At 44.0% G+C, this 20,868-nt stretch overlaps 2 protein-coding genes across 4 annotated transcripts in view; one reads left to right on the top strand and one right to left on the bottom strand.

The window, feature by feature from the left end:
* Window positions 1-5,408, bottom strand: part of LOC118427491 (chymotrypsinogen B-like) — a 5,875-nt gene extending 467 nt beyond the window's left edge. The window contains exons 1-7 of the mRNA XM_035837315.1: window positions 5,280-5,408; window positions 4,245-4,463; window positions 3,623-3,790; window positions 2,511-2,638; window positions 1,927-2,006; window positions 1,025-1,293; window positions 415-554 (exon numbers count right to left, since the gene is read on the bottom strand). Coding sequence (XP_035693208.1) covers window positions 415-554; window positions 1,025-1,293; window positions 1,927-2,006; window positions 2,511-2,638; window positions 3,623-3,790; window positions 4,245-4,463; window positions 5,280-5,325 — 1,050 coding nt within the window. The 5' untranslated portion in view covers window positions 5,326-5,408. The remainder of the gene's footprint in view (window positions 1-414; window positions 555-1,024; window positions 1,294-1,926; window positions 2,007-2,510; window positions 2,639-3,622; window positions 3,791-4,244; window positions 4,464-5,279) is intronic.
* Window positions 5,409-6,804: 1,396 nt separating this feature from the next.
* LOC118427714 (chymotrypsinogen A-like) overlaps window positions 6,805-20,868 on the top strand; it is a 15,892-nt gene continuing 1,828 nt past the window's right edge. The window contains exons 1-8 of one of the 3 annotated variants that reach the window (XM_035837626.1): window positions 6,806-6,961; window positions 7,814-8,032; window positions 8,259-8,426; window positions 8,794-8,921; window positions 9,701-9,780; window positions 10,008-10,276; window positions 10,998-11,137; window positions 12,555-12,930. In XM_035837626.1, the coding sequence (XP_035693519.1) occupies window positions 6,916-6,961; window positions 7,814-8,032; window positions 8,259-8,426; window positions 8,794-8,921; window positions 9,701-9,780; window positions 10,008-10,276; window positions 10,998-11,137; window positions 12,555-12,716 (1,212 nt within the window). In that variant the 5' untranslated portion in view covers window positions 6,806-6,915 and the 3' untranslated portion in view covers window positions 12,717-12,930. Of the gene's footprint in view, window positions 6,962-7,813; window positions 8,033-8,258; window positions 8,427-8,793; window positions 8,922-9,700; window positions 9,781-10,007; window positions 10,277-10,997; window positions 11,138-12,554; window positions 12,931-18,829; window positions 18,910-19,539; window positions 19,809-20,868 lie in introns of those variants that run through there. The other 2 variants (XM_035837627.1, XM_035837628.1) reach the window with 2 other exon arrangements.

Here is a 20,868-nt window from a genome sequence, read left to right as displayed (position 1 = left end):
ACGGCTATATGTATGAGGACATCAACGCCTGTCATGGTCATATGGGGGAGGGCGACCCACTAACATGTAAATAGGATGATTGCCTTGTCAGTTGTCGTACAGTTATCGACAGTACATTCGTTGGGACTGGAACAACCTTCAGTAACTCTACTGTTCTGAAATATCTCTTGATTCCTTTATGTTTTTGACAGTGCCTTCATTTTACTGAAGATTTAGTAGTTATAAGTGTAGCAAGGATTTGGTCTAAAGTTGTTAGAATTTGCCAGGATTGGAAAACTCCACAGTGAGCCTGGCACTACTGCTTTAAACGAACGACAATCTTCCTTCCTTGGCGCCTCTTACACCGACTCATTTTTCATGAAGAATCATGAAGACAAAAGTACAGTATTGAGAAGAATGATGTTTTTGTCTTACCATGCAGGAGGTGGCACCATCCGCGCCTGCGCAGATCATGCGGTCAGTGATGGTGTTGACACTTCCCCAGGCGGCCTGGCACTGCGAGGTGCTGATGAGGGGGATCATGGCCTGCTGCAGGATGTCAGGGGTACCGGAGGCTGGGGGAATAGGGGCGGGCAACCGTTAGTATGAGGTTTTTACTACTCTTACCAATGACAGAGTCAGTCAATCAATAAATCAATAATTCGCAGTCATCATAGTCTGACGCATAGCGGCTACAGGCATGGAAAGTTCACGCCAGGTTGATCTGTCCTGAGCGTACTCCCTCTAGTTGGTTCTGGTGACCCCCAGCTCTTTAACGTTTTTCAGCTCCAGTTTTACCAAGAGTCCGTAGAACACAATCTCGTGAAAGTAATTATGTATAGCTTAAGTTTTTGATACCTCTTTAGCTACCAACATGCCAAATGTCAGACTTATGCATTTATAGGATCTTGATTGAGAGGTGAGAAGACATATCTCAAAGTCTCATCTTAGCAAAGAAAGCTCTCATCGCATGATTATGTAATTTGGGCCCTGATTTCTACGATTTACATAATTTCAAGCTACAGGTGGAAAAGAGATAACTCACAGGAGGCAGATGTCTTTCCCCAGCCGGAAGTGTAGCACCTCATCCCAGCAGGGAAGGAAGACTCATCGCCGGAGTTTGCCATACAGACGGGGTGGACTTTATCACTGAACACGGCGGGGGTGGCCAGCTTCAGCAGGCAGATGTCGTAGTCGATGGTGTTGGAGTTGTACTGCTGGTGACAGATCTTCTTGGAGATGCGCACGCGCTGGATGGACTCGGTACCCCCGCCCTTGTTGTGCTCTCCCAGGATGACGTAGTCAGAGGAAATGCTGCAAAAATGTTGCGGGTAAAAATACAATATTTAGATTTTTGAACTAAGAAGTACTGATATCATGATCTATCATCTATGTACTGGCTTGCCATGGTACCACCATCCCGCCATTAAACAGACTAATCATTTATTGTTATGCGGCTGTCGTCCCTATGTATTTCCGACAAATCCGCCACAACAAGCTCACAACATTCCATACCAGCTAACATATCATCAAAATCGCTGGCCACACCCTTCTCCCAAGCATTACTCCCTTGAGACACAATATGGCGAAGCCCATCAACGCTAGCGAAACCAAGACAGGTTTTGCTATCGAAAACCTGTAATCATTGGATATCTAATAAAGTGATAAGTCCCTGGAAGAGACGAGCCGGAGTTCTTTTGACTCGGAGTTAAAATCAACACGGGGCCCGGCGACAGATAGACACCGTGACCTACCAGTGACAACACCGAGAGGTACCCCGATATCCGGCAATCCACCGGGACAAATTTGTGGCTTCGGTCTGGGCACCGGCACAATTGTGACCGAAACATTAGCCAAAAAACAAGAACATAGAGTCGCTAAACTGTCTACACAGAGACTAAGGCACGGTACCTCCAAACTTGTACATCTGACAAGAAAGGCACTTACGTGGGATCACAGTGAGCTGCAGTGACGACCCACTCGTTGTTCACAATAGAACCACCACAGTAGTGCCAGCCTGTAGAAGTCTGGGAAAATGATGGGCAAAAATTGACAGAGGTACCACCTTATACTAGCGATACCACGAAATGTTGACAATGGTACTGAAAATATCATTTTCATATGATGATTGTCTTATCTCCATTGAATTCTTTGATTTGACAAGCCTGGGTACCATCATCCGTAGTATGCTTAGGTCACAATTGGAAAAGGGGGCCCTGTCGGTCAGTTCACTGACTGTTTTTGACATTTTCGGGCGTGACCCCTACGAAGGTCGCCCTGCGAGCGGTTACCAGGCTATATTTGGGCCCGGCTTTTTTTAAAACCCGGAGTTAAAATCAACCCGGGGCCCGGCGAAAGATAGACGCCTTGACCTACCCCGGGACAATTGTGAGGCTTCGGAGCCAGGGTTGGGTTACATTCTCTGCGGGCAAAGGCGCAATTGTGACCGAAGGCGAAGCATTGGAAAGCGAAACGTTTGAGCCAGTGGTCACTACGGAAGATGAAACTAGTAAGGTTATGATTTTTCATACCTGCAGAGAAATCTGCCAGGGCCAGCTGTGGGGGGTGGCGTCGTCTCCGTTGACGATGCGTCCCTCGGCCTGATCGTACCTCAGCATCTCCGAGGTGCGGGGCTGGATGGCAGGGGTTCCGCATGAGCCTACCGAGCAGAACGAACAAATAGGTCATGGACTACCAGGACAGATTTGCTATTCATCGTCCGATAACCAAGATGTTATACACAATGTATCTTTGACATGATAAAGTTTAGAAGGGAAAGACGCATGGGCTTTACGCCATGTTACATCGAAAAATAGGGAATGCAAGTAGACTGTAGTAAAAGGGGCTCAAGAGCCGGTTCTCGCTAAACAAGTCAGAGTGTAAGGCCTTTCACAACAGCCAGTTTAGTATGGTACACTTTGACCCTTTATGGTATGGTATGCTCTTTATGATGATGATGCTCTTCCGCAGTGCACGAAATAAGGATTACCTGGTGGTAACACAATCTCCATGTAAGGAGGGGGAATTGTCATAATAATGGCTCTCTGAGGCTAACGTAACATTTCCAAAAAGTGCCGGTCGGGCATTTTTGGGGAACGAAAAGTACGATATAAAAGACGACAAAAACACAAAACGGAACAAACATAATTCAACGGCATGCCGTGTACTATATATCTAATGGCATGACTTTAATTTTCCATTTCCGCAAACAGTCCGACCGGGCCCCGGACTGGTCCCTGGGCCTAAACAAACTGACAGATGACGCCCCCCCCCACCCCCACCCCCCTTACTGCACTAGAATACCACATGGGTTGCAATACCCTACAAAACGTTAAAAAACAGCCGGAGCCTAACCTCTGCTTGGAGAATAGCAATACTCTGCCGCTAAACCTTTGTTATGCACGGTGCTAGGAGAGGTGAGGGTCTGCATGGGGGGTCCTGACAACGTCTTACGCTAAATTCGGGATGGCTAACACCGCTTTACGTTAAATTTACGAAAGCTATCAACGCTTTACGCTTCTTTCCAGTACGAATTATGTAAAATAAATCAGCTTCCCTACTATTATATATGAATTACGGGAAATTAAAAAGGCCTGCCTACGCCTTACGAAAAATAGCATGTAGACCCTCCTAGATAACTCACCAGGAGCGTAGGTGGGAGGGGGCAGAGTGGTGGTCGTGACGATTTCACCTCCGCGGCTGAACGAGAGGGAGAACCCGGTACCTGTGACGCTGTAGTCCGAAGAGAATTCGATGGTGACATCCGATCGGGTGGCGATGTTGGCCGGCCTGTTGGTACCACAGTACTCACCTAAAGTAACAGAAAAGTTGGTTATTGGCAACGCCAAAGGGGTGGGGCATTTTTAAAAATTCTACTATTGTCTACCAGAAACAATAGTGCAGTGCACTTGGTGAATGAATAAATAAAGACCTTCATTGCACATTTTTTCTACACTGGGATGAGTGCAGGTATCATCAAAATATCTAACAGATACAAAATAAACCGAATTATCATTTCAAACGTATTCAAATTCTGCTCGCTTTTCAGTTAAGGTATAGTAGAGATAAAAGAAGAGATATCTTTTACGATCGAAGGCTTGTATAGTTGCGCTAGAAATATGAATTTTTCTGTACCACGAATGTCTTATGAAATGCCTAACTGTAAATGAAGCATCCGAGAAGGAAAGATGCCAGCCATAGAAGTTATCACACTAAATGTATTTTACTTTCAAACGCCGCTATAAGTACATGATTATGAGACGTACCAACACGAACGCCTCCGTCGTACACAGTAACGGTGTCATAGCAGCTGCCGGTCCAGGAGCTCGCTGCCTCCAGTTGGAAGCTGTTGAAGGTGATCTGCAGCAGCTGGCCGTTAGCTGGGAAGCTGTACTCGCAGTTCTGGTCGTTGCCGTAGCTGCTGGGGTAGTTGGGAGAGGCCGCTGTGCCGCTGGAAGCGGTGAAAGTACCGCCACAGCTTTGGGCTGGAAGTAAAACAAGTTTCCTTTCAGTTAACTTTTACCAGTTGCGGCAGTATTTAAGCAACTGCCTGAGTTTCATTTACAATTGGACAATACTTCAACTGCAGCTTAACTTGTACTCTTCAGTTCAAATTTTGTGCCAATCAACTTTCATTGTCTTACGGAAATTTCCGCCACAGCTTTGGGCTGAAAGTAGGACAATTTTTACGGCGAAAATGTTTCCACAACAATGCACGTCAGATACTTGAAGCTTAGGGTTTGATTGTAGTAATAGTTATAGGGAAACATACTTTTGAGAAGCTTTTATCGTCATTCGCAGATTTCTAGCAATTATCGCTGGATTTATCTTTTTGTCGGGAGCACTGGTTCAACAAGAGTGAATGTTCTCTAATGCATGGAGAGGGAGTTTTCACCAAGTTGTCCCTGGGCCCATGTTTGAAATCGCGAATCAGCACCCCCACAAAAAAACAAAAGCCAGCGGTGAAAAAGGTCTGTGAAGGAGGCCAGGAGCTTTTAAAATGTCAGGTTCCTTGAGTAGAAACACGTTGGCATTGGTAGCATAAGTGCCCAACCCGTTGCAAGTTCTTACGATATAGACTTACGCCCTTCCAATTTATCATTTATATAATCATTTACTTGAACAATTCCCCCCTTATTGTCGCATTCACGACTTGCTTGTAATTCAACATTGACATCGGATGTAAATTTGGCGTTTATGACGCCATGTTTTAGTAGTGGCAGTACTTCAACTTGCCGAAAGCATTGCATCAAGCCTTAGATAGATTTACAACTATGACAAAATAGAATGCCTGTACGTACCTGTGGTGTAAGACACCAGCACAAGAAGGCTAAGAAGTCGCAGCATCGTGGAGTCAATGTCGATGAGCTTGTCAGGCAGGAAACTGATCAGGATTTCAGAGTGAACGTGCAGTCACGTAGCACCCTTTTTATACAATTTTTCATCTTATCTAAACATTGGAACTAGGAAAAACGGCAGATGGTTGAGTTGATACCAAACACTCAGAAAACTGACTCAATCTGATACACATCTCGCTGAAAGGAAGGTTCTGAAGTTTCGAGTGGTCGAAATTTCCCTGTATAAGTGCTGTAAACCACATCGCTTTCCTGCCATAAAGGTTTGAACGCTGCGTTATCGTAACTGCCACACTTGAGTACCACGAAGGGCAAACATGTGTACACAGAGATCGTCACTGATAAGCTGTTACTCATTGATAATTTGAAGTCAGCGTGCATGTCTGGAGACTGGTAGAAGCCAGGTCTTTGAATCGTTTTCAAGCACTTTTTAAATTTTATTTACCTTTGCTTTCTTGTCTTTTGTTTTCTTGGCCTTTCATGTCTTTTCGCCCATGTGTATCTCATTGTAAGAAAAGTACCTTGGTGGTTCTATCAACTTTTACACCACGAGACACAACTCCCTTCCTCGAGTGTTTCGTTATCAGAAATAACGCACACATTGTAAATACATAAAGAGTTGAGTTAAACCCCTTTACTGTAGGCCTGTAGTACGATGACTTTCGGGGCGTACCCGCACGCTTCAAGTGACTACGTCCGACTCTTCTCAGTATGAAGGGTGAGTTGGATATTCAGGAACAGTACATCCACTACTGAAACGTTGGCATATAACAAGAGTATATTTTCGGAAAACCTTCGCAGATGGAAGAATTGACGAAATCGAAGTGGCAATCAACCTAATTAAGGCCTTGAAAGTAGAAGCAAACCGCACTCATTTCTGTATCTTGAATAACCAGACTTCGAGGGGTTTTATAAGCTTATTGGCCCCTCCGTATGTTGTATTCGCAAGATAAGGGCTACAATACCGGCAGCACTTTTTGATAAAGGTCATTTTCCCATCTGCCCGTCTCACAGTAGAAGACTCTTCAGTTGTAAGTAGGCTTAAGTTTTACGTCACAAGTCACATGGTGACAAGAAGAAAATAAGTTAGTATTTTCAAGGTCAACGGAGATTTTTCAGGGCTTTCACTCACATTAGTGACCCATGTGCATGCATAAACCGCTTTTTCACATGACTACAATTTTGATAGTCAAGTGCTTTCCGTGATGTCTTTTGTTTATGAAACCTCAGCTCAATAGATTGCCAAAATATTAATAGCAACACATTTGAAATATTATATCAGTTACACGAATAACTGTTACCTAGTATCTTATTACCTGGATGTCTACTCTTCATTGACGTTACACATGCAAAACCTGTGCTGCTAAAATAAGATCCTGCTATTTCAAGCTTGGCTAAAACAATCAAACACTTCAAAACTCACAGGATCTAATAAATCTAACTTGAACGTCACATTAACCACGACCATCTGGGTTGTTCTCTGGGTTACTGCCTGATATTTTGTATAAATACAGGCACCAATGCCAGGTTCGTTCATCACTCGGATCCCGATTCTACATCGTGTTGAGCGAGTCCTGGCAAGATGATCTGGTTTCTGTGTGTCCTCTCTCTGGCGTCCTACGCTAAGGGTAAGTCTCTTCTTTGGATTTTCTTTCTTGAATTGTTTCATCTGTCTATACGATGGCAGTACGCATATTTGGAACCATGTCATTCATTAGAAAGGAAGGCTGAGCATCAAAGACACTCTGATTTCTACTGTACCGTTCAATGGCATTAACTTTAAACCAAGTAACCCCCACAGCAAATACTAGTATGACTTGTGTATCAATTAGCAAATATATGCCATCCAAAAAGCGTCCAAAACGTGGACTTTCAGGAGATAACATATCCGCTCTTTCTTTTCTGATGTTCATCATTCCCATATTCCCATGCAGTACTATGAGTAAATTTTTCCATTTTAATTGAAATTACTTCTAAATAGCACTACTGATATTCCTTCATATGTTATATCTTAACCATTGTATAGTAGTATTTTGTTCATACTCTTACCTTTCGCCTTTATGAGAAGATCTTAATATGTCTCTTAATAAGTATTTGCACCATAAACTCATTGGAGGTAAAGGAAGGTGGTCAAAAAGGAAAAGTTTTTTGGGTTGATTAGCACAAAATTTGCTTGAACTGAAGAGTACAAGTAAACGCCATATCAAGCAACTGGATATGATTTTAGGAACGGGCAGACGTTTCAAATAGTATCTACTATATTTCGTCAGTGACGCAATGACCTATCTCAAGCGTCTGGCCGTTTCCATAACATACCCAATTACTTGAGTAACTCCTTTTTGGCGTATCTTATTACCTGCCACAAGTAAAATTGCAGATTAAAGTATCGCCCAACAGAAGATGAAACTCACTTGGTTACTTCAATGCTGCCGCAACTGGTAAAAGTAAGTACTAGTTATGGAAATTTGTTTTACTTCCAGCCCAAAGCTGTGGCGGAACTTTCAGTGGTTCCAGCGGCACAGCGGCCTCTCCCAACTACCCCAACAGCTACGGCAACGACCTGAACTGCGAGTACAGCTTCCCTGCTAACGGCCAGCTGCTGCAAATCACCTTCAACAGCTTCCAGCTGGAGGCAGCGAGCTCCTGGACCGGCAGCTGCTACGACACCGTTACTGTGTACGACGGAGGCGTTCGTGTTGGTACGTCTTCGAGTATTGTATAATAATTATGATATTGATAATATCTGGTGTATTTGCAGTAGGTACCCAATATTTGGGTAATGAGGCTAATTAATGAAAGTCATGTGAATTCATTCATTCACCAAATGCACTATACTATTGTTTCTTGCAGACAATAGTAGTCTAAGAATGAAAAATTACCCCGCCCCTGAGGCGTCACCAATGACCAACATTTCTGTTGCTTTAGGTGAGTACTGTGGTACTAACAGGCCGGCCAACATCGCCACCCGATCGGCGGTTACCATCGAATTCACTTCGGACTACAGCGTCGCAGCTTCCGGGTTCTCCCTCTCGTTCAGCCGCGGAGGTGAAATCATCACCACCACCACACTGCCCCCTCCCACCTACGCTCCTGGTGAGTTCACGTCAACATTTCAGACCGTTTTGTGACCGCAATGTAAACATCGCATAGAATAATCACTGTAAATATGTAAATATTTTACGTTTGTGACTGCATCTGTAAGCAGCGCCACCTATAGCTGCAGTACGAAAGACCCCCTGAGGAAGATGAAAGACGGCCACCGAAACGAAGGGGTTGTGGAAAAAATGCGACTCTTTTTTTTTTCAGTGACGTATCAACCCGATGAAACTATTTACGGGGGTAGGAGGTACTTCATTCATGACTAGAATGGGATTTTAGTTCAGCAAATCTCTATCTTCATCGTAAATTAATCGCACATCTGTCCACTTTTCACAATCTACCTGCCCGTTCTCCTTCGCAGGCTCGTGCGGAACCCCTGCCATCCAGCCCCGCAGCTCGGAGATGCTGAGGTACGATCAGGCTGAGGGACGCATCGTGAACGGAGACGACGCCACCCCCCACAGCTGGCCCTGGCAGGTGTCTCTTCAGGTGTGAGAAATTTGATGATAACCTTGTGTCCTTCTCAAGCCCACTTTACACGACTTTCCTCACTTCACACGGTGTAAAAGAGCACCTAGCTTCGGTTAGGGCCTTCCCTCGGTAAGGACATTAGATAGACGTCCAGTGCACGTGTTTGAGGACAGCTATATATATATATCACTTGTATCGAAAAGAGTAGGGTTTCTTCCCGGTGTAAGTGGATAAAACCTTACAGTCTGGTCTCCAGGTTGACACCTTGAATGGATGATAGACATTTGTTACATCAATCCTTTCAATAACGTGGTGACTCTCAATAAACAAACAAACAAATATTGATTTGCAAAATCATATGCATGCCTGACAGTTCATCGTGTGTACACTACAGTATTGAGCATCTAAGTAAATTTTAAGTAACGGAGCACATACTGAATCATAAATGCTTCATCAACTTAAAGACACAACTTTACTATTGAGGGATTTGACTTCTTTGAGGGCACTGGATAATAAACTGATCCCATTTCTGTATAGTGAGTGGGATTCTTTATGTGAACATGAGGATTGCAGGTTCAAATCTTTCTACAAGCTATCAATTACTAGATTTATTAATTTGAACACAGTCTGATCTATTCTTGAAATTTAGATGAATCGAGAAAACAGAATAAAGTAGAAAGAGTACTTTTGGTCTATGCTACCTTGATGATCTACCTTGAGATAAAGATAGGACCTCATTGGTGACAGTGACTGGTTACAGACTTTAGAATACACATATTTTCTCATAATTTTCCCAGACTTCTACAGGCTGGCACTACTGCGGTGGTTCTATTGTGAACGAGAACTGGGTCATCACTGCTGCTCACTGTGATCCCACGTAAGTGCCTTACTATATGCGGGAGTCGGATACTCCCCCAAATAGATTTCTTTTTAGAGAATTGGACCGTTGTTTTTAGTATCGTCCATTCACTAGTTTTCACAAACAATAAGGACCAGGGACAGGTACGAACCGGGACCTCATTCTCTAGACCTGGACCGTAACTGAACCTGAATTTTTGGTACCTATCACTGATCACACCACTTCTTGTCCTTTGACGTTTGCAGCATTTCCTCTGACTACGTCATCCTGGGAGAGCACAACAAGGGCGGCGGTACCGAGTCCATCCAGCGCGTGCGCATCTCCAGGAAGATCTGCCACCAGCAGTACAACTCCAACACCATCGACTACGACATCTGCCTGCTGAAGCTGGCCACCCCCGCCGTGTTCAGTGATAAAGTCCACCCCGTCTGCATGGCAAACTCCGGTGATGACTCTTCCTTCCCTGCTGGGATGAGGTGCTACACTTCCGGCTGGGGAAAGACATCTGCCTCCTGTGAGTTGTCTCTCCTTTTTTTCCACGCTTAGTGCCCGGTCTCAGCTTTCCGGCTGCCGGTCTGCATTCCTGGGTGCCTTCCAGTTTGCCCTGCATGCAGACAGCTGTAGTTCGTTGCACGCGCATCGTGCATTGCGCAATGCTTCTGTGCGTCCCATGCCAGTCTGACGTCATATACAAATTGACATCCTTTAAATTTGTATAATGCGTCGGCAGTGTTGTAATCATTTGGGCACGTTTTTTTGCCAGGTGTGGAACGGCACCAAGACTATTGTTCAATCTGTAGCTGTACTGCACTACAGCGACAGCTGCTGGGCTCGTCGGTGATGTCGTTTCTGTTGTGCTTTATCCTAATCTCTCCCTCTCTCTGTCTCTCTCTCTGTCTCTCTCTCTTTTCTCTCTCTCTCTCTCTGTCTCTCTGTCTCTCTCTCTTTTTCCCTCTCTCTCTCTTTCTCTCTTTCTCTCTCTGTCTCTTTCTGTCTCTGTCTCTTTCTGTCTCTGTCTCTCTCTCTCTCTCTTTCTGCTAGGATAGGGCACGGTTCCAAAGTGGTTATTTCTCCTGCTTACAAACCGTATATTTTGCCATCATCTCAACCTCACCATTATGCCAGCTTGCGTGGCCAGCATTTCTTGTTTTCACTGTACAGGGACAGGGACAAAGTCTGACATTGGTCAGAGTAGTAATCGTCATACTAACGGTTGCCCGCCCCCGTTCCCCCAGCCTCCGGTACCCCTGACATCCTGCAGCAGGCCATGATCCCCCTCATCAGCACCTCGCAGTGCCAGGCCGCCTGGGGAAGTGTCAACACCATCACTGACCGCATGGTCTGCGCAGGCGCAGATGGTGCCACCTCCTGCATGGTGAGACTAAAACGCCGTGTACTTTCTATACTCAACAGGCAACAGTATAATTCCGGATGAACACTTGAATTCCGGAAAACGTCAATTCATTTCAAAATAGATTAACCAGATGAATTGATATATGTAGGTATGATATATCAAAGGATGCTGAATATATATGAAGGTTGCTATTAGATGTCTCCATGAAGAAAGACAATTCTATGGATTCTGCCAGAATTTTGCCTCACAGTCAGAATTCTGCCAGAATTCTACCAGAATTCTGGGACCCTGAGCCAGAATTCTGCAGACCTTTCTTCGTAGAGACATCTAATTGCAGCCTACGTATTCAAAATCCTTTGATATATCATACCTACAAATACTAATTCATCTGGTCAATCTGAAATTATTAAGGTTTTCCGGAATTAGAGTGTTTGTCCGGAATTATACTGTCGCCTGTTACTCTTCATATTCCCACTGAGGGGTCCAATACTAGGTATCTATTTCAGAGCTTCTGACTGGAATGTTGCTTCTCACAGCAAAAGCGCCACCTACATCGGCTATATAGACCGGTGAGAAGCAGCACTCCAGTCAAAAGCTCCGTCTGATAGACATCGAAACGTAAATCAGGTAAAAGACAGTACTGGTGGTGTAAAAGAAAACTCCAATATTTTATGTTCTACCAACCTGATGAATTTGTTAATTAATTTTTGGAAGAAATAAAGAATACATTTAAAGAATCACCTAGGGCAGTAGCAAGCACGTTTTACATCATCAGTCGATGTATCCATGTTTGCTATATAATGATTAAAGGTACGCCATCTTCGATTTTGACCCATGACGTCAGAAAATTAGCATACATTTTTATATTTATTCATGAATGTAACATTAAATCACATAGAATATTAATGATTTGGCGAACAAATTCAATATGTCATTTCACCATTTCTCATAGTTGCAAGTTGATAGCGAGGGTCTAGCTCAAATTCGGTAAAATTTGCCAGGATTGGATCAGCAGCAGCATTCAAGTCAGAAGCTCTGAGGAAAATGTTTCATAGACATCGTAAAGCGGGCGACTGTACTGGTAACCTGGAATCAAGTCTACTACTGGCTCGGCCTAACGTTACCGTAGTTAGTTTAGGCTCTCTACGGGGCCAGTGTAGCTCTCAGCCGCCGGGGTAATCATTCACACCGGTAGGATTTTCACGCGGTTAGACTTGGCCCAGTGGGAGTTAATTGCCGACCAGCAGTTAGTTGTGGCCTATTAATTAACTCCCACTGGGTGTGAATGATTACACCGGCGGCTTAGAGCTGCACTGACCCCGTAGAGAGTCTATACTAACTACGGTAGGCCGTGCCACAACTAGACTGGATTCCAGGTTACTGTACTGGTAGTGTAAAAGAAATCCAATACCCTGTTCTTTATTTCGTGTCCCCCCAGGGTGACTCTGGTGGCCCGCTGGTGTGCCAGAAGGACGGTGCCTGGAACCTGATCGGAGTCGTGTCCTGGGGAAGCTCCCAGTGCAGCACCTCCACCCCTGCCGTGTACGCACGCGTCACCAACCTCCGCCAGTGGCTCGACTCCACCATGGCCAACAACTAAGTTGCGACTCACGTCCTTCCCTCTCAACATCGCCTCTACCATGTCTGCCCTGTAGCAATTGCATAGACTGTAGATCAAGTCTTCTTTTCAGCCAGGCATGGTAAAGTTGAATGACTTCGGTCATATGGGAGCATTGTATACGGCTTTCTTGCTTGCAAACAAAATTAAAAGAGATCCGTCGTTTACAGTCAATAAAGTTCATAATGCACAATTATTGAATCTCTGTCTTCCTTTACATATGATAGATGGGTGGATGGATAGATACATAGATGGATGCATGGGTAGTTCACTCCTAGGTCAATTAACTCCTACTAGACTTTTATTCCAAACTTAGACAAAGTTAACGCCAATTACTATTCGGCCATGCCAGAGTCTGGTAGAGACTTGGATAGATATTTGAACGCAGTTTTTATACCTATAAGCTATAACCCAAAGCATAGCTATATACAATCCCAAAAGCAGACTTGATGTTTTGTGGTTAATTAGATTTGCATGAACCAGCGTTGGGAACCACCATGAAGTATATGGTATGGTTTTAGAGGTGGACATAGTACATACCCAGGTATTTACAATTGAAATGCTAACGTTTCCCAAAGGACCACATGGTGAAATACACCTGATTAGAGGAATTTCTCTATGATGAATTAGAACGCTTCAGGAAGACAAAAATGCTCTTGAACCATACTGTTTGGGGTACCCGGTCCCAATAGCCTAGCGTTTGTAGTTCACACAGAAAAAATATAACATTATACAGATCTTAGCTACGTAATCCAAAGACATAACAAAACAAGTAATCTTGAGCAATACTGTTGTGGGCGACCGGCAACATAACATCAAACACACAGATTCTTAGTTACGTAATCCAAAGACATAACAAAACGATATGGCCGTGAATAGTTTCACCAGGTTGGTAAGTCACTGAAGAAAGAGATTCTTGTTATGCAACCATTGTTTGCACCGACGTTTTGGTGACCGTCTGTCACCTTCTTCAGGGCAATTCTGACTGGTTCACATTGTACTGCAGGTTAGGTGTCGCTGCTTAACGTTAATCATGTAGTCCCAGACGTACAGTGAGTGCAACTGCACAAACATTGTAAATACTTCACGTTTGGGACCGCATCCATAAGCTGCAGTACAATGTGAACTAGTCAGAATTGCCCGACCCCGAGGAAGGTGACAGACGGTCACCTAAACCTTGGTGGAAACGAAGCAATTGTTGCAAAGACTCATTAATTCAATTACGATACGGCGAAGAAAACATACAATATTCACCAGTTTTCCAACGTGTTTTACGTCACATGTCACAAGTCATCTTCTTGGAGCCCTTCTGGGGCCCTGAATTTGTGAGGGCGGCCACTTTTCCCGTATTCCTTCAACCAAGGATATAACGTCCTTGCTTCAACGAAGATGGTTAAGCGGATACTTGAAAATAGACAACGTTCGTTCAACCGTTCAACGGTTTGGTTTGCATGGATACATGCATGGATCGGTCAATTTAACCAAACTTTTATTATAGCGCTTCTATACGCAACATTACGCAATGGAGTTAGCGTGCCCGAGCGGTCTACGCGCCGGGTGGATCTAGCGATTTGCTTCTGCAGCCGTGGATCGTGGGTTCGAACCCCACTTGTAACAATTTTTTTTTCTTTGTTAGACAAATCTCATGTAATGTTTTATTAATAGAAGACAAACCAAGTCAGTAATTCGATGTTTAAAAACTCTTTTTTTCATGTGATTTTGTTTAACATCCAGGCTTTTTCCAAAATACGCACCGGCCAGCTTTTTTCAGAAGCTTTCTTGTTTGGTCCGTTATGTGTTTCATAGTCTTTGTATCGTACCTTTCGTTCCCTAAAACTGCCCGAACGGACCTTTGCCCTAGTGGTTGTATGATGTCAGTCCTAGGCCTATGTTATGGATATCATACATTCTGACTGTGCTTCAAAATCAATCACATTTTTGATACTACAATTGATCGCTGTGTTGATGCGATTTTCAGCAGTCTGCCCCCTCCCTCCTCTGCTAGAATACTGAGTAGTGAGTATATGAATCAATATTGATCCATCGTAGGGTATTTTGAACACACAGTTTTAGAGAACGCACTCAAACAATAATGGCAAAGTGAACAGCTAGTGTGGCATTGGTTACAATGGGTTTTATCAAAGCCTCAGATAACAAACGACTCTCCGTGTTGATTTGATTAACGTTATATGGATGACATCCTCTGGGGACCCCAAAACTGATGCGAGCCTGTGAATAAAAGAATTGTCCAAAAACGTTCTACGTGGTCAGGAAGGTTGAATAAATAACTAAAAACGCAGAGTATGTTATACCGAACAATAGATCCTTCATTTTTGTTCTTTAACTTGCTTCTATGACCTTGAAATTGACCTTGCCATTCTATGACATTAGTAGACATGAATTCCGATATTTTTGTTAGCATTCCGCATATATCCTCATTTTGCATTTACACTATGGTTGAAAACTTTTCTTTTGATTTTTGGAAATGGATGAAAGTTTTTGCGCGGGAGTCATCCATATAATGATATCAACAAGGCCATACCGTTATATATAAGCACAATTTTCGATAACAACGTTATATGCAAACACAATTACGTAAGTACAGCTCCGTATGTTACGTTCGCAAGGAAATTGCCGTAAAACCGGCAGCACCGTCTGATAACGGCCCCTCTGCAACTCTTTGTTTGGAGTTGAGGACTCTCGAGTTGGAAGTGGGTCGTAATTCTTTGTGCTCAAACAAGGTCATAACTTACTTACTTACTTGGGCCTACTGCCCATCCTTGGGCAAAGGCCACGAACTAGCTGCTTCCACCTCCGGCGGTCCTGGGCTATTTCCTCCAGCTGTCCCCATGTGTAGCCAGACTCCCTCACATCCGCCTCCAGGCTTCGCCTCCAGGTGTTTCTAGGTCTTCCCCTCTTGCGCTTTCCTGTGTGGTTCCATGTGAATGCTTCTCTAACTGTGCTTGAGGCTGGCTTTCGCAGGGTGTGACCCACCCAGGTCCACCGCTTACGTAGTATTTCTACCCCTACTAGTACCTGTCCGGTGCGTTGCCATAGTTCTTCATTACGGATGGTGTTTGGCCAGTAGATTTTCAATATCTTCCGTAAGCAAGTGTTGATGAATGTTTGTACTTTCTTTGTTATGCCGGCTGTTGTTCTCCATGTCTCAGCACCATACAGTAGAACAGGTTTTACCATGGTATTGAACATCCGGATCTTGGTACAGATGTTCAGATCTGAACATCTCCAGACTTTATCCAGTTGTTTGAATGCTGTGTTGATGCAGGTCAAGGTCATAAACCAGGCCCAAAATCGACCTTGTCCTTTTTCCCCCCAAGCTATATATATATATATATATATATATATATATATACTACGTTATACTGACCACAAATATCCAGATACACAGACTCACATACACACACACATACACACACCTAGACGCATAAAAACAATACCTTCATTTTGATTGAGGTGATAAGCATGCCACTCCTTGAATATGGATCATAAGACATTATGTTTAACGTATTGGAGTTTTTATAGGACTGAATGTTGGTAATCGTTTTCAAGTGGCAATATATACTGTTTTTTTTTTTTGCCATTATTCGTCCCCGACTGTCATCTATACTAGTGTCGCTATCTGGTGGGCTCTATTAGACAATGCAAAAAAACACTATGTCATTTTATGGTACAACATTATTATACATAACATAACATAACATAACATAACATAACATAACATAACATAACATAGCATAGCATAACATAACATAGCATAGCATAACATAACATAACATAACATAACATAACATAGCAAAACAAAAACATAACATAACATAACATAACATAACAACATAACATAATATAACATAACATAACAACGTAACAGAACATAACATAGCAAAACAAAAACAACACAACACAACTCCAGGAAAATAGTGATACTGCATGTATCACTAATGGAGATCCAAATAAAACAAACAAACAAACAAACAACACAACATAACAACATAGCAGCATAAGTTGGATATTCTAAACTAAGGACGTTATATAGTAACGTCCTTGTTTAAACCAATGTCTCGAGTACTACTAGAAGTAGTCTCTGATGGTGCAATATACCAATATATTCTAAGAAATAACAGGTTTAGCATAAAGTAAACACTCTCAGGAAATGATAAATCTCAGTTGAGATGTCATATCTATCGCGGCCATCTGGGCTGTTCTCTGGGTTACTGCCTCACATTTTGTATAAATACCGGCACCAATGTCAGGTTCCTCCATCACTCGAATCTCGATTCTACATCGTGTTGAGCGAGTCCTGGCAAGATGATCTGGTTTTTGTGTGTCCTCTCTCTGGCGTCCTACGCCAAGGGTAAGTTCGTTCTTTGCAATTGCTTTCTACTTTTTGTCGTATTTATGCCACGTGCATGTATGTTCTCAGTTGAGTAGCATATGGCATAGTAGAATGGAGTAGGGTAGAGTATAGTAGAGTAGAGTAGAGCAGAGCAGAGTAGATTAGAGAAGCGTAGAGTAGAGCAGAGTAGATTAGAGAAGCGTAGAGTAGAGCAGAGTAGAATCGAGCAGAGCAGAGTAGAGCAGAGCAGAGTAGAGTAGAGTAGAGTTGAGTAGAGTAGAGTAGAGTAGAGCAGAGCAGACTAGAGCAGAGCAGAGTACAGTAGATTAGAGCAGAGTAGAGTACAATAGAGTTGAGCAGAGCAGAGTAGAGTAGAGTAGAGTAGAGACGAGTAGAATTGAGTAGAGTAGAGCAGAGTAGAGTAGAGTAGGGTAGAGTAGGGTAGAGTAGAGCAGAGCAGAGTAGAGCAGAGCAGAGTAGGGCAGAGTAGAGCAGAGTAGAGTAGAGTAGAGTAGAGTAGAGTAGAGTAGAGTAGAGTAGAGTAGAGTAGAGTAAAGTAGAGTAGAGTAGAGTAGAGTAGAGTAGAGTAGAGTAGAGTAGAGTAGAGCAGAGCAGAGTAGGGTAGAGCAGAGCAGAGTAGAGTAAAGTAGAGTAGTAGAGTAGAGTAGAGTAGAGTAGAGTAGAGTAGAGTAGAGTAGAGTAGAGTAGAGTAGAATAGAGTACAGTAGAGTACTGTAGAGTACTGTAGAGTAGAGTAGAGCAAGGAGGTTTCAACCTCCTTGAGTAGAGTAAAGTTGAGTAGAGTAGTAGAGTTGAGTTTAAGAGGAAATACTCATTGTTTCATACGGTGTCATTATTTCATTGAAACGTTATTGTAAGCTCACTATGTGAAGACGCAACATGAACTTATTATTCCGTGTTGTCCCCAGCCCAGTCCTGCGGAACTCCCGCCGTGGCGCCTCGCATGACCAGGCGGCTGATGTATGGCCCTTTCCAGGCGCGCATCGTCAATGGAGAGGAGGCCAACCCCCATAGCTGGCCTTGGCAGGTGTCTCTACAGGTAACCCAACAAGATTCTCTACTTCTGTAGCTCATTTGTGGTACAGCCAACAAATCCCATTTACAGGCTTTTTAATCATATTCGGACGGGGTCCCATGTTACGTCTAAATGGCCGTCGGGCTGTTTGGGGGCTCGCTCGGACGGGCCCCGGTTGATCTTCATTCAGAATTAGAATAAGCCCGGGTGACGTCGAAAAAAACGTCGTCTCCAAGCCGTAAGCTAGCTGTGAAAATATCGTCGGGGGCAGCGTCAGGACTCAGGGTTATCGGTTTGGAAGTGTGACTGCAGCCTGACTGTGAAAGTAGGTAACAGCCGTTGGTCTACTCTATAGCTAATTGGACGATAAAGTTTTTGGTTCGTATCCCGTGGAAAGATCTCTGAATTCACTATCCAGATTTGTAAATTGTACTCTAATCCTCAATGAAAGTATTGTCGATTGTTGTTGGGTTTTTTTTGGGGGGGGGGGGGTCTCCGGCGGCCGAGATCTGAGTATGCACGCAGAACTCAAAGAGAACTCGAATGGCACCGAGAGTAGCAGTAAAGCTATCTAAGGATCTTGATACAAAATATGTGAATCATAAATCACACTTTTAGTTTTTGTTCCTTCCGGAACGTGACGTAATCCCAAGTCAATGCAATTTTGTCTGAAGATAACTCGTTTTTGTCCATAATATTTCCCAGACTTCTACAGGCTGGCACTACTGCGGTGGTTCCCTTCTGAACGAAGAATGGGTCGTCACTGCCGCTCACTGTGATCCCAGGTACAATCTCCCTTTGTCTAATGTTTTGATCATAGTTGTGTCCGTACCCGTCGGGCATGTAGCCCCTGTCGGGCTGCAAGTCACAAATTTGTCCCGGGTGACTGTCGGATACCGCGCTGTGGTCCCCTTGTTCTTCTCACGGGTAGGCCACGGCGTCTATTTGTCGTCATGTCCCGGTTTGATTTTAACTCCGAGTTGAACAAAGCCGGGGCCCGGCCGGGCCCAAAGACAGCCCTGTAGCCATGCACAGGGTGCCACGGGGCCACGTTAGGGGCACGCCTGAAAGTGTCAAAGAACAACCCGCGAACTGCACGGCCATTTCTACAGAAGACCTTAATCTCCAAGCAGATCCTACGATGCCATAAGATAGTATCAAAGCTAGCCAATGAGCATAGCTGGCCAAAGAGTGTCAAACGGACACCTCCGGTCACATACACACCCCTTGGCCGCCTTCAATCCTTTGCCAGCTTTTGATACTATCGTATGCTACTATAGGATCTGCTTGTAGATGAAGAAGATCTAACATCCAGTTTCCTCTTTTATTCTCTATATTCCGTTCTTCTCACTGTTTCACTATAGTTTTTTTTTTACATTTTTTTCTTCTTTCTTCGTGTCGTCTGACGTTTGCAGCATTTCCGGTGATTACGTCATCCTGGGAGAGCACGACAAGGGCTCCGCCGGCGAGGACATCCAGCGCGTGCGCATCTCACAGAAGCTGTGTCATGCGCAGTACGACTCCAACACCATCGACTACGACATCTGCCTGCTGAAGCTGGCCACCCCCGTCCAGATGAGTGACACCGTCCACCCCGTCTGTCTGGCAGCGAGCGGAGACGACGCCTCCTTCCCTGCCGGCACGCGCTGCATGGTTTCCGGCTGGGGGCTGCTCCGTTCCAACCGTAAGTTCACACACCTTCGAGCACCATCTGCCAACAAACCGCTAGGGTACCCAAATTTACAATATTCTACGTATATTACAGTTAACTACGTTTGTGTATTTTGCTGTCTTTTGCTGGCATCGTTGTGCACCGTATTCCAACAAGCCGCTAGGGGGCCCAAACTTACAGATACAGTATTCTACGCTAGCTGCGTCAACAAATACGGGACAGATCGCTCAAGAAGTTTCACAGACAGAATAGAGTACTTTTTTTATTACGTTTTTATTTTTTAAAAATTTTTATTGCGTATTTTGATACCGTAACAAGCCGCTAGGAGGGCCCTTATCGAACTTGACCTTTGTTTCCCACCCACTACACACGTACCAAATATCATGAACATCCATCCACACCTTCTCGATGTGTGTTCACAAACAAACATATAACATCCACAGCTACATGCTGACGTTTTTATACATGTAACGGATACTGCTCTAGAACTTCCCATGCGGTCTGCCTAAATACCACAAACGACCACAAACGACTCGGAAATACCACAAACGACCACAAACGACTCAAAAATGCAGTGTAAATGGGTCAAAGACCTTGTGTGGCGCTCTGGAGACATTGTTTACACATTTATAAATTTGAAAAACGCAGCAAGTCCTGCGTATTCACCAGTTATTTCAAGTTAGTCCGCCGGTTTCAAGATTGAAGCGATTCTCGGCCGCCATGTTGGATCGCCCGTGCTACGAGTCTGCATGGGGAAGTTCTCGATACCTTCCACGGCTCCATAGACGACAGGACGATAAAACTATGGACGCTGTTGGTTCATAGATTGTAGTATGGCACTATTCTATCATTGTCGACTTATAAAACTTGTATACTAAGTGTTTTTCAGCTTCAAATGTAAGCAAGCGCTATCCATTATGGTGGCCAAGAATGGCCTTAATCTTCAAACCGGACTAACTAGAAATATCTGGTGAATACGCAGGACTTGCTGCCTTTTTCAAATTCATAAATGTGTAAACAATGTCTCCAGAGCGCCGAACAAGGTCTTTGACCCATATACACTGCATATTAG

This window comes from Branchiostoma floridae, chromosome 12, assembly GCF_000003815.2.
Source record: "Branchiostoma floridae strain S238N-H82 chromosome 12, Bfl_VNyyK, whole genome shotgun sequence".
Taxonomy (NCBI): Eukaryota; Metazoa; Chordata; class Leptocardii; order Amphioxiformes; family Branchiostomatidae; genus Branchiostoma; species Branchiostoma floridae.
This window is presented reverse-complemented; position numbering and strand designations above follow the sequence as displayed.